This window comes from Mustela nigripes, chromosome 1 (assembly GCF_022355385.1).
Source record: "Mustela nigripes isolate SB6536 chromosome 1, MUSNIG.SB6536, whole genome shotgun sequence".
Taxonomy (NCBI): domain Eukaryota; kingdom Metazoa; phylum Chordata; class Mammalia; order Carnivora; family Mustelidae; genus Mustela; species Mustela nigripes.
The window spans coordinates 206,124,357-206,138,246 of NC_081557.1; the positions used below are offsets into that span (position 1 = coordinate 206,124,357).

Below are 13,890 nucleotides of genomic sequence, written 5' to 3' on the forward strand. Positions count from 1 at the left end.
AGGGTGTGGGCAGACGGAGCTGTGGCAGGAGAGGGGATTTACGTGGCAGGGGCATGGCTGGGCACCTCCCCAGGGTCCCTGGCAGTGGCCAAGCTCCAGTCTGCCTTCCTATGGCCTCAGATCACTGGCTTTGTTTCTGGAAGGAACATCTTTCATTTTGGAAACTCCCTTTGGAGAAGGTGTTTTCCAAGTTTTCACATCTAAGAGAAAAGCAGTCCAATTGGGGAATGCAGGTGGAGGCCAGGGCAGAACAGAATGTGAAGGGGTGAGCTGGCAGGCTGGGCACACAGTGACTCCGCTACCCAGCTCACAGGCCCCCTGCACAGAACTTCCCTGAAGATTGCTATGATGTGGCTTTTCTCTTCCCCCAGCTCTGTGGGTCGAATGTTGGAGATGCTGCTGTGATGGCCGGAGCTCGATCTTCATAGAGAGGGCAAGCGCCACCACTGGGGGAGGGCAGAGCCCCAAGTGGGAAGAGGTCTGGGCCCCGGATAACCTGGGACCACAGAGCCAGCCTGGGAGCTGTGGACTGCCCGTCCCCTGGACATTTGTATGGGGGAAATTAGTGTCTTTGGCTTTGGCAGCCATTTCTCGGTTCCCTGACCCCAGGAGGGCTTAGGCATGAGAGCAGGGGCATCCACTGCTTCCGGTGGCTACAGGTCATTGTCTGGGGGATGGACAGCAAAGCCACGTGCTCCTCACGATACCACGAGTGTCCCTAGCCTCATTACTCAGGGGAGAGCCCCACCTCACCCCTGTTCACTGAGGTTCCGCAGGATCACAGCCATCACCTCGAGATGCCTCTGGCTCTGGTTCTGGTTCTGGGCTCGGGACCCATCCAAGCGCAGAGCCAAGGAAAAACAAAGAACTCAGCTTCATCATGGGGATTCAAGAGCTGCAGAAGGTAGGGGAAGGCTGATGCGCCAGGGGTTCCCTACCATTCGTGCCCTCCAACGCCTCTGTAATAATCTCCATTATTTTTCTAATGAGAAACCATCCCTCCTGCCAATCCTCTCCCACAGCGCTTTTCATGGTTCTGACTTTTTTCCGGCCAATGATGACTGTCTACCAACACACAGAAGGGCTCGAAACGCAGGGGGCTGTTGGGGAACAATTTAATCAGCCTTACATTCAAATTATCTCTCATGTCCACAGGCTTCATAAGCTCTCCCCAGGGTGCGAGGGGCTTGCCGCCTCCTCCCTCCTTCCCCATCCTTTGGGCAAGCCAAGGCCACTGTCTTCCCAGCTCTTCGGGAAGAGAAAACTGCGCCCATGGAGGGCCCTTGACTGCACCTGGAATAGCTGGTTCTAACTGCTGTCTTTCCAAAGTTCTCAAGGACATGCTGTGAGTTCTGTTGTATTCGTGTCTCCCTGTGCAACAGATGGGACTCTTTTTGCAAAGGTAAGTTCAACAGGAACATCTGTGGCCCCTTCTGGTGGCATTTTCTTACCAAGAACATCCTTCCTGCTTAGAGCCAGTGTGCCAGAGATGAGTTGTGGTGAGATCTGCTGCTAGACATCAGGTCCCTCATCCAGGCAAGTCTCCCAGCCTGGGAACCCTGGATTCCCCTTGGCGGAGGAGTTGGCCACCAAACAAAGCAATAATCCAAAGTGGGACAAGAATGAGCGGTGGTGCTGAAAAAGGGAGCAAGGGCTAGGATCAGTCTATTCCATGTGCTGAGATCCAAAACATGATCCAATAAAGCCAGTAAATGTAAGGCCCACCTCACGGGATTCTTCAGTGCCTCAGTGCCCTTCCAGGTCTCACAGCAGCAGATGCCGGCAGGCTGGGCTCCCAGGGGGCTCCTTTAGGTTGCTGGTGGAGTCCGGCTCCTGGCAACAGAAAGTCGGAGATCTTCATTTCCTTGCTGACCATCAGCTAAAGGCCACCCTCTGCTCCTGGAGGCCACACACTCCTGTCCCTCTCCCACAACCCTTCCATCTCCAAAGTGGCTGTAGCCATGTTCTCACACTTGGAAGCTCTCTGAGGTGGCTTGCTGGAGGAACCTCTATACTTACCAAAGTCAAGCCCAGCAGATAATCTCCATGAAGGCCAACTGCCTTGGGCTTTTCATTACATCTGCAAAGTGCCTTCAGATCAGCACTGGGATTTGTGTTGGATTGGATAATCAGAGGATGGTAATCTCGAGGCCCAGCTTTAGAATTCTGTCTACCACACCCATTATGCCCCCTCTTTTTTTTTAGAGAGAGAGGGAAAGCAGGGGAAGGGCAGAGGGAGGGGAAAAAGAGAACCTTAAGCAGACTCCATGCTCAGTGAGGAGCCCAGTACAGGACTCGATCCCACAATTTTGAGATCATGACCGGAGCTGAAATCAAGAGTCGGACGTTTAACCAACTGAGCCATCCAGATGCCCCTCCCATTTTTTAAATTGGCTTATTTCAGAGTTGAATTAAAGGAGGAAAACCCACATCTGCGCTGAGGGACAGTAATAATGCAGTTTGTGGTGGCAGCCAACACTCTGCGGAGACGGACACATGCTGCTGGCTTCCCCTCTGACCGTCAGGTGGAAGCTGAGATTAGTTGAGGAAAACAAGGGAAAGTTCTGCCTTTTTCTGCCTTCGAGACCTTGAACAAGTGACCCAACCTGACGGGCTCTGGCCCTTCATCACCTTATTATTGTGTGCTGACCCAAAAGGACATCCACCCAGAGCCTAGCAGCCACCAGCACTCTGCTGTTAGGAGGGTCACACCCATGGCCCACTTGCCTTTGAGCCATCTGCAGAACCTTCATCCAGGGACACCTTCTTAAACATCACCCCCTCCTTGTCAGGGGCAGCATGCACTGCTGAGCTTGCTTTTCCTGCATCCCCACCAAGGGCCACCCACACCCTTTGTGAAGTGTGATCAGTGGGCTGATCCAGGAGTCTTCCCATACAAGCAGCTTCCTCTCCATGTGGAGAGGACTTGCACCAAGTTCATGAAGACCTCAAGGAACTAACTACCTGAGCACATTCCCAAGAGCAGTGGCAAAATGACTCTTTCGTATGGGACACCCCAGCTCCCTTTTGGAAGTTTCCAGTGTGGCCACGAGGTGGCAGCACAGGTAGATCCCTGTTCAGGGAGATTGCAAGAGGTGAGACACTGGTCAGGATTATGGCTTCTTGGCAAGCCTGGACCAACTGGTGGTTCACTGTCCCCAGCGTGGCCTTGCATCGCGACATGGGACCTGGTGGCTATAACTCTCTCCTGACTGTCCTCATGCTGCACTGTAAGCTATTTGGGGTGCCCAGACTCCCTCTGAGCCCAAATACGTTAGAAAATGAGTATTTGTTCTTTAAACTTAACAATAAATATAATCCAAGTTTTTGGGCGCCTGGGTGGCTCAGTCAGTTAAGCGTGTCCCTTTGGCTCAGGTCATGGTCCAGGGTCCTGGGATTGAGCCCTGCATCGAGTTCCCTGCTCAGCAGGGAGCCTGTTTCTCCATCTCCTTCTGCCTCTTCCCCTGCTTGTGTGCTGCTTCTCTCTCAAACAAAAAATTAAAAAATCTTTTTAAAGAAATGATCTCAGTTTTACATATGAGCAGATCAAGGATTGTGGCTTGCCCAAGGCCAGTGAGAAACAAGGGCATTATCATGCTATATTTTATTATAGTAAATTTCAAATATATCAAAGAAGAGTTACAATTTGGACGGTATTCACCATCCAGCCTCAACCATTTTCAACATTTTGCCATTTTCTATCTTTTTTTTTTTACAAGAGTATTTATAAGGCAAATTCCAAACAGTATGGCAATATAGGGTAAATACTCCGTTTGCATTCCTCAACAAATGGGGCATTTTGACCTAACCGCTACGCCGTTCTCTCTCTGTAACAAGTGTCACGACCTCCTTTACCATTCTGTTTGTATCCAAATTTCCCCTCACCGTGTCACAAATGTCTTTTGTGCAGCTGGTTTTTTCCATCATGATCCACATAAGGTCCTCACATCCATTTAATTGTGTCTTTTAAGCTTTAATTGTCAGACAGTCCTCCTTTTTTTCTTTTCCTCCAGCCCCTTAATTAATAAACTGGGTCATTCTCCCCCAGAACAGCCCCCATCCCAGATCTGGCGGCTGGCCTCCCCCTGCAGGTGTCGCAGACTACCGTTCAACACCGTCACTACTTCTGCGCGCGGAGAAGAGCTGGTCCTCCCCGACGTGACGTGCGGGCAGCCCTGCCCCTCGCGGAAGCCACAGCTCCAGCCCCTGCAGCCCGGGCGGCAAGGGGCCCACGGGGTTGCGGCCAGGCGTGCTGGAGCAAGAGCCGGGTCAGAGTTCCGGGGCCCTCGCCAGACGGACGGCAGCCGAGGGCTGGTACCTCGGCCTCGGCGCCTGTGATCGAGCTGCAGTGGCCGTTGCCACTTGGGTTCATGACCTTCAGCTGTGTCCCAGAGCCCCCTAGGCGCCGAGCTCCTCGCCACAATGTGTGTTTTACTCGGAGAAGCGAGGGCACAGCGCAGAGAACCAGTGCCGGCCCACGTCTCCATCCACCCTCCAGCGTCCACGCGGGCCCATCCGCCCCTGGGTTCCCGCCCCGGCTCTGACAGGAGCCCCCCTCGGTCCCCACCGCGGACCCGACCCGGCACCCGGCCTCTCACCGCGCCGGGCGTCCCGAAAGCCCGCACAGCCCGAGCGCGCACACGCAGCTTGCACAACGCGCTCCCACAGCGAAATGCGGCGCAAGCGCCGAAGGGTCTGCCGGACGCGAGTCTCCCCGGCCGAGAGCCGCACTTCCGGCGCCCCGCCCCCCCACGCTTCGTCCCCATTGGTTCTTCCTGGACCGTGCCCCGCCCGCGAGCTTCTCCTCCCACGATTCCCTTCACCTTTTACCTCCTCACCTTCTGAGCCCCGGAAGCCTCCGACCCCGCCCACCAGGAGGGAACGAGCTGAGAGCCGCGGCGGTGGGGGGGGTTGGCGGGGCGTGATCTGAAGCGGCCCACAATATTGGTTACTATTGACTGTCCATCAGAGGAGAAGCAGTTACGGACTGGCTGAAGGGAAGTGGTTGGGCGGGGACGAAGGCAGAGAGTCAGCGCGAGTGGCTACGCCCCCTAGGGGGCGGGCCAGCGAGCTAAGCGCATGCCCAGTGCGTGCGCAGTGGCGGCGGCGGCGGCGGCGGCAGTCATGGCGGCTCGGTGTGTGAGGCTGGCGCGGCAAAGTCTCCCAGCTTACCTGTCTCTCAGGTAAGGCGCGCTCGGCTGCCCGTGGCGGAAGAAGGACGTTGTCCTCAGTGCGGCTTCCACTCAGACCGAGGCCGCGCCGGGGGTCCGGCCCGGAGAGGGGCGTCGTGGGCCCCGCGGTTCGCCAACGCGGCACGCGGACCCCCCGCCCGGGGCCTGGCCCGCTGCTGGGGCTGAGCGGCCCCGCGTACCGGCCCACGCGCGCTCGCGCCCGGGATCTGGCGGGCCGCCCAAGGCCAGGTCGCGCGCGTGCGCGTGCTCGGGCAGCGCCAGGCTTGGTCCGCCAGGCGTTCGGGCTCGTCCCGAACCTCGGCCCGGTTCCTTTCGGAGTGCAGGCCAGAAGCGCTGCGAGGGCCGCCCCGCCATGGAAGGAGCAGTTTAGGTGGACCGTCCAGGGCCGTCCCCCTGTTCTTTTAGCCGGCGGCCTCTGCCATTCGAAGTCCTAGATCGAAAGGTAATTTGGCAAGTCTTAGCGTCGCCTTTGCCGGAGGAACGGCTCCGAACCGTGTACTTCACGGAGGAGCTGCTCGGGCCAAACGTTGGGTAGCAGCCGGGCGGAGCCGAAGCTGGACTTCTCTTCGGACGCGCTTGCTCGCGTGGACCTGGAGACCCGGCGGGTGGGGCGAGGATGACCTCCGGTGGTTGGGGGTCACGCTGTGATTGCCAGCCTCGGAAATTACAGAAAGCGACACAAGCGGACAGAGCCTTGGGCACCCGCATTCCCGGGGTTGCTCAGGTAGTCTGTGGTTTTGTATCTGAATTAGTTAGAAAGCAGTCACAAAGGTAGCAATAACTTTCTGTTCTTGAGGACTAGCTGACTGTGGAAAGAGGCTCAAACGGGGAGTCAGGTGGAGTCCTAGTCCTAACTCTGAGAGGGGGCTAAGCTCTGACTGCCTGGCTGCATCCCCTCCGTGGCTGAGCAGCAGAATAGGTACAGAGGCTGTGACTGTCATATCCAGGAATCAGCACTGCTAAGAAAGACAACCGGCCTCACAACAGCATATGCAGTTGTTAAATTACCAGTTTCTTTAAATCACAGAAATAAAATACAATAAAAGGCTTAATGCACTCCACTCCGCAGACTAATGGGTCCTTCCATTCTCCTCCAGGCCTAAGACACAGGTATACATATACAGGATTTCTGGGGTATGTCCTGACAGACAGAGAGGCTTCATGCTTTGTCTATTTCTCTAAATTGCATTTTGTACCTCCCGGTACATCTGTAGTGTATCCCAGAGGTGAGAGTTTGACATTCTTTTTCACAGCCACAGAATATTCCAGGTTGTGGAAGTGACAGTGTGTTCAGCAGTGTCCCCAGCTTGTTGCTGTATTGTGTTGCTGTAAACATTCTTGTACACATAATCTGTGTACTGATAGCTCCTGTTCTTTGAGGCAGTTCCCTTTATTCTAGGAAGAAGATTGTACTTATTTTCAGATTGAAATGTGGTGCCATTAAGAAGAACTCTTAGCAGGGTGCCTGGGTGGCTCAGTCCTTAAGCGTCTGCCTGCAGCTCAGGTCATGATCCCAGAGTCCTGGGATCAAGTCCCACATCAGGCTCCCTGCTCTTCGGGGTGACTCCTTCTCCCTCTCCCACCCCCCTGCCTGTGTTCCTTCTCTCACTGTCACTCTTTCTCTGTCAAATAAATAAAATCCTAAAGAAAAAAAAAAGAAGACGAAGAAGAACTCTTAGAAGAAATCTGAGTTTTAAGCTTAGAGGAGAAATCTGGTCCTGGTGAAGAAGTCTGAGTTTAAGACCATTCTGCCATTCATCAATAACTTTCTGACCTTGGGCTTATCACTTAACCTTTTTCATTCATGTGAGGATCAGATTGGATAAGGTTTTGAGTACTTCCAGTACTGGGTTTAGAGCTACTTGTTTCCTTCCATATATCCCCCTGCTTTCCTATCTCCAGTGTGGACTCCTTATGTGTAACTCTTACCTATCCTTCAGAGCCCCTCTGTACAAAGCCTTTCATGGTCTTCCATTTCCCCAAAGTTATAAACATTCTAGCCTGAGCCTCCTAAAGCATGATTCCTTCTTTATCACTTTTAAACCCAAAATTATACTTTGTCTGTAGATGCCTTTTGCCCAGTCTGCCCTTGTCCTCTACATCATTAGAAGACCCCACTTCTCCTAGTAGCTACTCACTCAATTGGAAGGGGAAGAGGTTAGTTCCATAGCCTTGGTACATTGACAAACTAGTTTACACACAGAAGGTTGTATATAAGTTAGTACCTTCTGTACATAATATGCTGTCTGGCTTTATTATATCTAAGATAAATTCATTCCACCTCACACGTCAGTAGCAAATAGTTTTAAATTATCTCAAGTTTCTAAACTGATACATCAGACTTTTAAGCCAAAAGTCCAGTCTTAATTCCCAGTGCTATGCATTTGCCTTAGACCATCTCCTCGGCTGCTGTGCACAGCTATGAAACAGAAGAACAGTGGCCAGAACCTGGAAGAGGACGTGAGTCAGAATGAACAGAAGACAGATACTCCTTCCCCAGAGAAGATACTCCTGGACGAGAAGGTCAAGCTAGAAGAGCAGCTGAAGGAAACTGTGGTAAGGTCATGTGGGCTCTTGTGGGAAGTGTGATCTGTTGAGCTCAGGTGGGGTTCTCCAGAGGACGTCTGGCTGGAGGAGGTGGGTCATTTTCCAAAAACTATGGTCGGCTCCTGTAGCAAGTTCCCACTAAAGAAGGGACTAGAATTCAAATCCTCTGTGGCTCTGGTTCCGTCATGAGAATCCTCTTTACATGCTGCATAGATGATACACCAAGTTAAGATGTGAGGCGGTCTTTACAAGTGAGGAACACGCACCTGGCACTTACGCAAGGTCTGACAGGAAGGCAAGGGCCAGGGCCCGAGGCGGGTTCTGTGGTGCACTCCCAGGGAGGGAGGAGTTCGGTGAACTAGTTGGAAGGACAGATCATTACTCCACGTGAAAAGGCGTAGGTGGCACAAATCAGGTTCTTTAAGAATTGAAAACACCCTCCTATCAGACACTCTGTATTGGCTCTGTTTCAACCACCTTATTTACATTAATCTTCACAACACCTGTGGGTCACCTGTTAGAGCCCCGGTTACAGATGAGGACTGAGGCACGGGAAGGTTGGGTAACTTTCCCCAGGTTGCTTAGCTACTGATCGGCAGAACCCAGGTTTGAGCCTTGGGAGCCTTGTTCTAGAATCACCTGTAACTGGAGGACAGGTGGAGGACAGAGGCCCTGGAGCTGAAGTGCACAGATGCACAGCCTGGCAGGACAGTTGGTGAGAAACAGAGGGCGTAGCATTTGCTGATTGGTACCCAGTGAGTGTTGGGATGGGGCCATTGGGCAGAAGTTGAAAGACGAGATTCACGGATGGGATTTTCTCCACTCAGTGGGCTGGTGGTTCTAAACCCTCCTGGAGCTGTGGGCTCTGGGTGCGTCCGCCCCAACCAGCGTTCTGAGATTCCCTGAAGTTGGAAATTCTACGCCGAGTGACCAGGCCGTCCTAGAGGGGCGATGAGACAGACCGTAAAACCATGAGATTTTTCCTCATCCTTATCCAGCTGCTCTCTGGGGGCTGTACAGATTCGTGACCCCTTGACGTCATTCCTTGGAAATGGTGACATGGGTGGACCTTCTTTCTGCTCAGGAAGCGGCGCTGCCTGCTGTCTAAAACACCAGACATAATGACACGTGTTACTTGTACTTTGACTTGGGATTTGTTAGTATTGCATTTGTTTTCTTACGAATCCGTTCCCTTTTTTATTTATGCGCATTTCCTATTTGTTCTTTTTTTTTTCTTTTAGGAAAAATATAAGCGAGCTTTGGCAGACACTGAGAACTTGAGGCAGAGGAGCCAGAAATTAGTGGAGGAGGCAAAATTATACGGTAACTTTGAACACTGCTTGCACTGATCCTAGAAAAGTTCGGGGCAGGCGGGCGGGGGGCCAGGATGAGGAGGCCAGGGTAGGGGGGTGCGGGGCGTGTTCCCTCCAGCAGGGAGGGGTCCCCAAGGAGCCGAAGGTGACCCGCACTTAGGATGGCAGGTGTCACTCCTTTGGTGAGGAGTGTGTGTGCATTGCTATCCCCACATGGATCTCCATTAACCTGAGGCCGTCTGAGCCTGCAGATGGTACCCACAGGCCAGCCTCCAGATGGGCATTTCCGTGGCTCACTCAGCAGTCGCATAGGCCAGAGATGGAAGATGCTGTCTGCACTGTCAGCATTGGGATGTTTTTGTCACAGTCCTTTGCATTTTACATGTGAGATCATTGAGGCTTCACAAGGCTGGGAAGTCACAGTGGCGTGCTGAGGCCGGTGCCCCCGACTGGTGTCCACTAAATGTTGGTACGGTTTGAGCATTCACGGGACCTTGTGTATAGACCGGCAGGCACCATTCTCCCCAATTCTGGAAGAGCCACCTTGGGCTCATAGACGTGAGCTGCTTTGCCCAAGGACAGAAGGCAGGTGCACGGCCTGGTGGAAGCCAGGATCCAGTCACATCCACAGGCAGCAGCCAACAGTCTCTTCTTGAAATTCTGCTTATTCCTCTTTCTGGTAACGCCCTTCGTTGGCTTCTCATTTGCCTGGCCTCTAGAAGTCTGGGTCCTTCAGGGATTGGAGTCAGGCCTCCCCTCCTCTTGACATCCTTCCCACGAGACTCACCCTCCCACGGGCCCACGCACAGGTTCTTTGTGGCTCAGACGTTTGTTCGGAGCTCTGGTCCTGTCTGTCCTCTCGTTTACCCCGCATCTTCATCTGGGTGGCTCATGGGTGCTTTAAATTCCATTTCCCTTTATCTGTGCTGTCCTTCCTCATTCTGCTAAATGATCCTGTGATCTTGCCTGGTTTTTATTAAGGGCAGGAATCAAGTTCTCTTCTCCTGTCCCAAGGGCACTGAGTGGCTGGCCTCCCAGCTGTCTATTTACCTGGATGGATCCTGGCCAGCTTTGGTGCTCACACCACCACACCCTGGACCAAAGGGATAAGATACAGTCATTCCTCGCTTTACCACGCTTCACAGATGATGAGATTTTTGCCAGTTGAAGGTTTATGGCAACGCTCTGTCGCGCAAGCATTTTTCCACCAGCATCTGCTAACTTCCTGTCTCTGTCACATGTCAGCGAGTCTCACAGCAGTTCCAACACTTGATTATCACTGTGTTTGTTGTGGCCTGTGACCACACCTCGTTGGAATCTCAGATAGTTAGCATCTTTTAGCAAAATGTATTTTTTAAGGTATGTGTGTTTTACACATAATACTATTGCACACCTCATAGATTCAGCATAAACATAATTTCTACATGCATTGAGAACCCCCAAAACTCATTTGACTCCATTTACTGAGCTCCTTACCCTTTCGGGGCAGTCCACAGCTTGAACCACCATACCTGTGCCAGATTCCCTGACATTATGACCACGCTGTCCACCCATTTGGCTGCCCCATCTGGAACCTTCAGCTTGTCTGGGCCTGCCTCTTCCTGTGCTCTGGCTGCCCGTCAGTCCTCAAACGTTTGGATGACTCTTGAGGCCTTGGTTCACAGACCTCTCCTCTGACTCTCCAGTCTCGATGAAGTCCCTTAGTATAATCGTTCCTCGGCACTGGGGAAAGTGCCCTCTTGGAGGTGGGACCTGTAATTTTGTCACTCATAGTTCTTGGATGCCGTGTCTATGTTCCCTGAGGACAGACCGCCCTGAAAGAATCAGCACAAGCTTAATCCATGATAGACGTTGTGTTTTTAGCAGATAGGTAGAAAGTTTATTTTATTTTCCAGCAGGAGGGGAAAGTGTTGTGAGAAGTTGCCCACAGGTGCTGCCTTGTGGTACAAGGTACCCTGGTGTCTGGTCAGGCCCAGACTTCCATTCAGCATCTGAAGCACTCTTGAAACCACAAACAGTTCAATGTAATATGCTGCCTTGAATTTTGAGGGACTTTTCTCCTACCGTCATTTCTTTTGTTAGATTAAGGTTAAAGCTCAGGTGTATCCTGGGAACTCAGCACGGCAGCCCCTCCCCGGCCTCATGTCCACAGGATGCGGTGTTCTGTTTGGTGGCAAGCACAGTTCCTTAGCCCAGGGGAGGGCTGATGGGGAGATGATTCTGCACCTCAAGAGCTGTTTATCTTCGTGCCTAATGAGCTCTCGTCTAAACCCAGAAGTTGTGGGGGGGCTTGTGGGGGTTTTGTTTTTTAATACGCCATTGGAATCCAAGGGCAAGTGAATGGTTTGAAAGGTTACCGTTCGGGAGGCTGTGCGTGCAGCCGGCAGTCTTCTGGCCCTTGGGGTGCCCCGTGGCAATGGGAGTGCAAGTGACCATGTCCTTCCCTTCGTTTAGGCATCCAGGGCTTCTGTAAGGACTTGCTGGAGGTCGCAGATATCTTGGAGAAGGCGACGCAGAGTGTCCCGAAGGAGGAGGTCAGAGACGACAATCCTCACCTCAAGAACCTCTATGAGGGGCTCCTGATGACGGAGGTCCAGATCCAGAAGGTGTTCACCAAACACGGCTTGCTGCGGCTGAACCCCGTGGGTGCCAGGTTCGACCCCTATGAGCACGAGGCCCTGTTCCACACACCAGTGGAGGGCAAGGAGCCCGGCACGGTGGCACTGGTCAGCAAAGTGGGGTACAAGCTGCACGGGCGCACCCTGAGACCCGCACTGGTGGGGGTGGTGAAGGCAGCTTAGTGGCCTCATGGGGCTCCCGTGGGTTCTTTGCGATCCCCTGCTGTAGCTCTTGAAAGGTTCATCTTTGTGAATACCTTTGACCCTTTCCCTGTCCTTGTTGGAAAGCTTTAGTAACCAGTGGCTAAACAGAAAATGAAGCCGGTTTCACAGATGCGTGAATGAACTTAAATTTGGGAGTCTGTTCGTTGATTTTTAATACACCTTTAATCGCTCTACATGCTTAGAGAACAGGCCGGCGGGACACGACTGGACCCAGAGGGTCATGAATCATGCTCTAGCTGGTTAAAGCCTAGCGACGTCCAGGTACCATAAATGAGTCAATGCCTTCGGGAACCCCACTTGGGCTGCGCGCTGTGGCTCACCCGGGTCCCGGGCACTCAGCCCGAACCTTCCTGTGCAGAAGGGAAGGCGAGAGCTTGAGCGTGTTCTTCCTGCTTAGAAAAGTTTCGCCATGCCCTCACTGAAGAACATACAAGTTCATTTGTAATTCGTTAGGGTCTAGCAACGAAAATACCCGACTTCCGGCTTCCTTCTGGAGATGGGAAGTGAGCACATGTGCCTGAACAGGCCTCACCAGCTTATTTTGCCCGTTACTGAATTTAACAAAATCAGTCACTCTTGACCTTTTGTTCATCTATTTGCAGAAATGTTCAGATCTCTAGTAGCCACTTACTGATGACCGGAAGGTCTTTACCGTAGAAAGACGGACTTGCTCAAAATCCAAGGATTGCATGCTTCGTACATTTTAAATGTCAATGTTTAATTTTCAAATTTTATTTAAGAGGATTAAAGCCCTAATGTGTTTATTTTCCTATTTTCTGGAAACTGTTTTGTGTATTTTGGTGGAGGAGACCCACCTACACTGAGCAGGATTCCGCTTTCCTGCTCTCGGCTCAAATCCCAAAGCCTTGTGCTTGACACTCAGACATGCCACACGTGGTAGCTTCCCCGTGGGAAGGGAGAGCAGGAGGAAAACGGGGGGGGGGGGGGGCCTGGGCGGGGGACAGATGTTGCCATCCATGGCCCTGGGGAGGGGACTGGGGACAGGTCTGCACCACTCTGTAGCCCCCTCTGTTGCTCATTCACAACGGGGTGAGAGTGAGCGGTTACAGACCAGACAAAATCCAGCCTCCTGCTATCTGTGCTGTAGAGAGGTATGTCTGGGACCGAAGGCCAACACTATTAATTCATTTACTACGTAAGAAAGGTGGGGCGGTTGACTTTGCTTGTAATTTTGAAAGATGTAGGTAGTATTCCCATAATTAAAAATTTAATTTATACTATTTCAAAGTATTTTCCTCTTTTCTGTAAAGCAGTCTTAATAAGTCTGTTGGTCACAAACTTGCCCCAGAACCGCAGGCAGCGTAGTGCACTGGAAAAACCCACCAGGATCAGAGCTCTGCAAGGGTCTTGCATCACCTTCCTGGAACTTCTATAAACTGAAAGCCACATGAGGAATTTTCAAACGAATTTCTACACGTGTGTAGCCCCTTCCTTGTCAGCTGGGGCATGACCACTGTGGGGGCTGCACCCCAGGAGACTGTGGGGATGGGCTGTGGCTCCGCTGTGGGTTCCCATCACCCTGCATCACCCCTAAAAGGGAAGCGCCTCTCTACACTGGAGGTGAGATTTGCTGACGCATCCTGCCCAGGGCCCAGGGGTGCATGACTGCGGGCCAGACACCACCAACCGGGTGGCGCCATTTGCTCCTGAGGGGCCTTTGTGGCTGGGATCTGCCTGAGACACGCGCACAGTCCCTGGGGATTGGCTGATGGCAGCCAGGGGGGAGCAGGCATGAAGGGCTTCTGCTTAGTAGCCAGTTTAACCTCCTACCTGGGAGGGAAAACCGGTCTGACGCCGGAGTGCTGAGCTCAGACACGTCCTGAGAATGCCATCCCCAGTTCGAGGGGCAGCCGCGACACTACTTTGTTCACCACTTGTTGAATGTGTAAAAAGTGCTAAAAATTGTAGAGTTCCTGTTTTTTACACATCCTTGGGATATGGGCCATCCAAAGGGCATTATTTTAAATGGCCGAA

At 52.5% G+C, this 13,890-nt stretch overlaps 1 protein-coding gene and 1 long non-coding RNA gene across 3 annotated transcripts; one reads left to right on the plus strand and one right to left on the minus strand.

The window, feature by feature from the left end:
- Positions 1-1,099: 1,099 nt before the first annotated feature.
- Positions 1,100-4,732, minus strand: LOC132004181 (uncharacterized). The gene is made up of 3 exons (XR_009400438.1): positions 4,599-4,732; positions 1,726-1,833; positions 1,100-1,635 (listed from the first exon to the last, which is right to left on the minus strand). It is a non-coding gene; the product is annotated as an uncharacterized LOC132004181 (long non-coding RNA).
- Positions 4,733-5,071: 339 nt separating this feature from the next.
- GRPEL1 (GrpE like 1, mitochondrial) lies at positions 5,072-12,667 on the plus strand. Of its 2 annotated transcripts, none has more exons than XM_059380369.1 (4): positions 5,072-5,183; positions 7,586-7,748; positions 8,981-9,062; positions 11,507-12,667. In XM_059380369.1, exons 1-4 carry the CDS (start codon positions 5,080-5,082, stop codon positions 11,851-11,853), a joined length of 696 nt encoding a protein of 231 aa, XP_059236352.1. In that variant the 5' UTR covers positions 5,072-5,079; the 3' UTR covers positions 11,854-12,667. The 2 variants fall into 2 exon arrangements, with proteins under 2 accessions (XP_059236352.1, XP_059236361.1); XM_059380378.1 differs by lacking the exon at positions 5,072-5,183 and adding an exon at positions 5,190-5,634.
- Positions 12,668-13,890: the final 1,223 nt, after the last annotated feature.

Coding starts and splice junctions, on each gene's coding strand:
- GRPEL1 (XM_059380369.1), top strand. CDS start 5,080: ATGCCCAGTGCGTGCGCAGTGGCGGCGGCGGCGGCGGCGGCAGTCATG. Junction 5,184..7,585: donor CCAGCTTACCTGTCTCTCAG/GTAAGGCGCGCT, acceptor CATTTGCCTTAG/ACCATCTCCTCGGCTGCTGT. Junction 9,063..11,506: donor GGAGGAGGCAAAATTATACG/GTAACTTTGAAC, acceptor CCCTTCGTTTAG/GCATCCAGGGCTTCTGTAAG.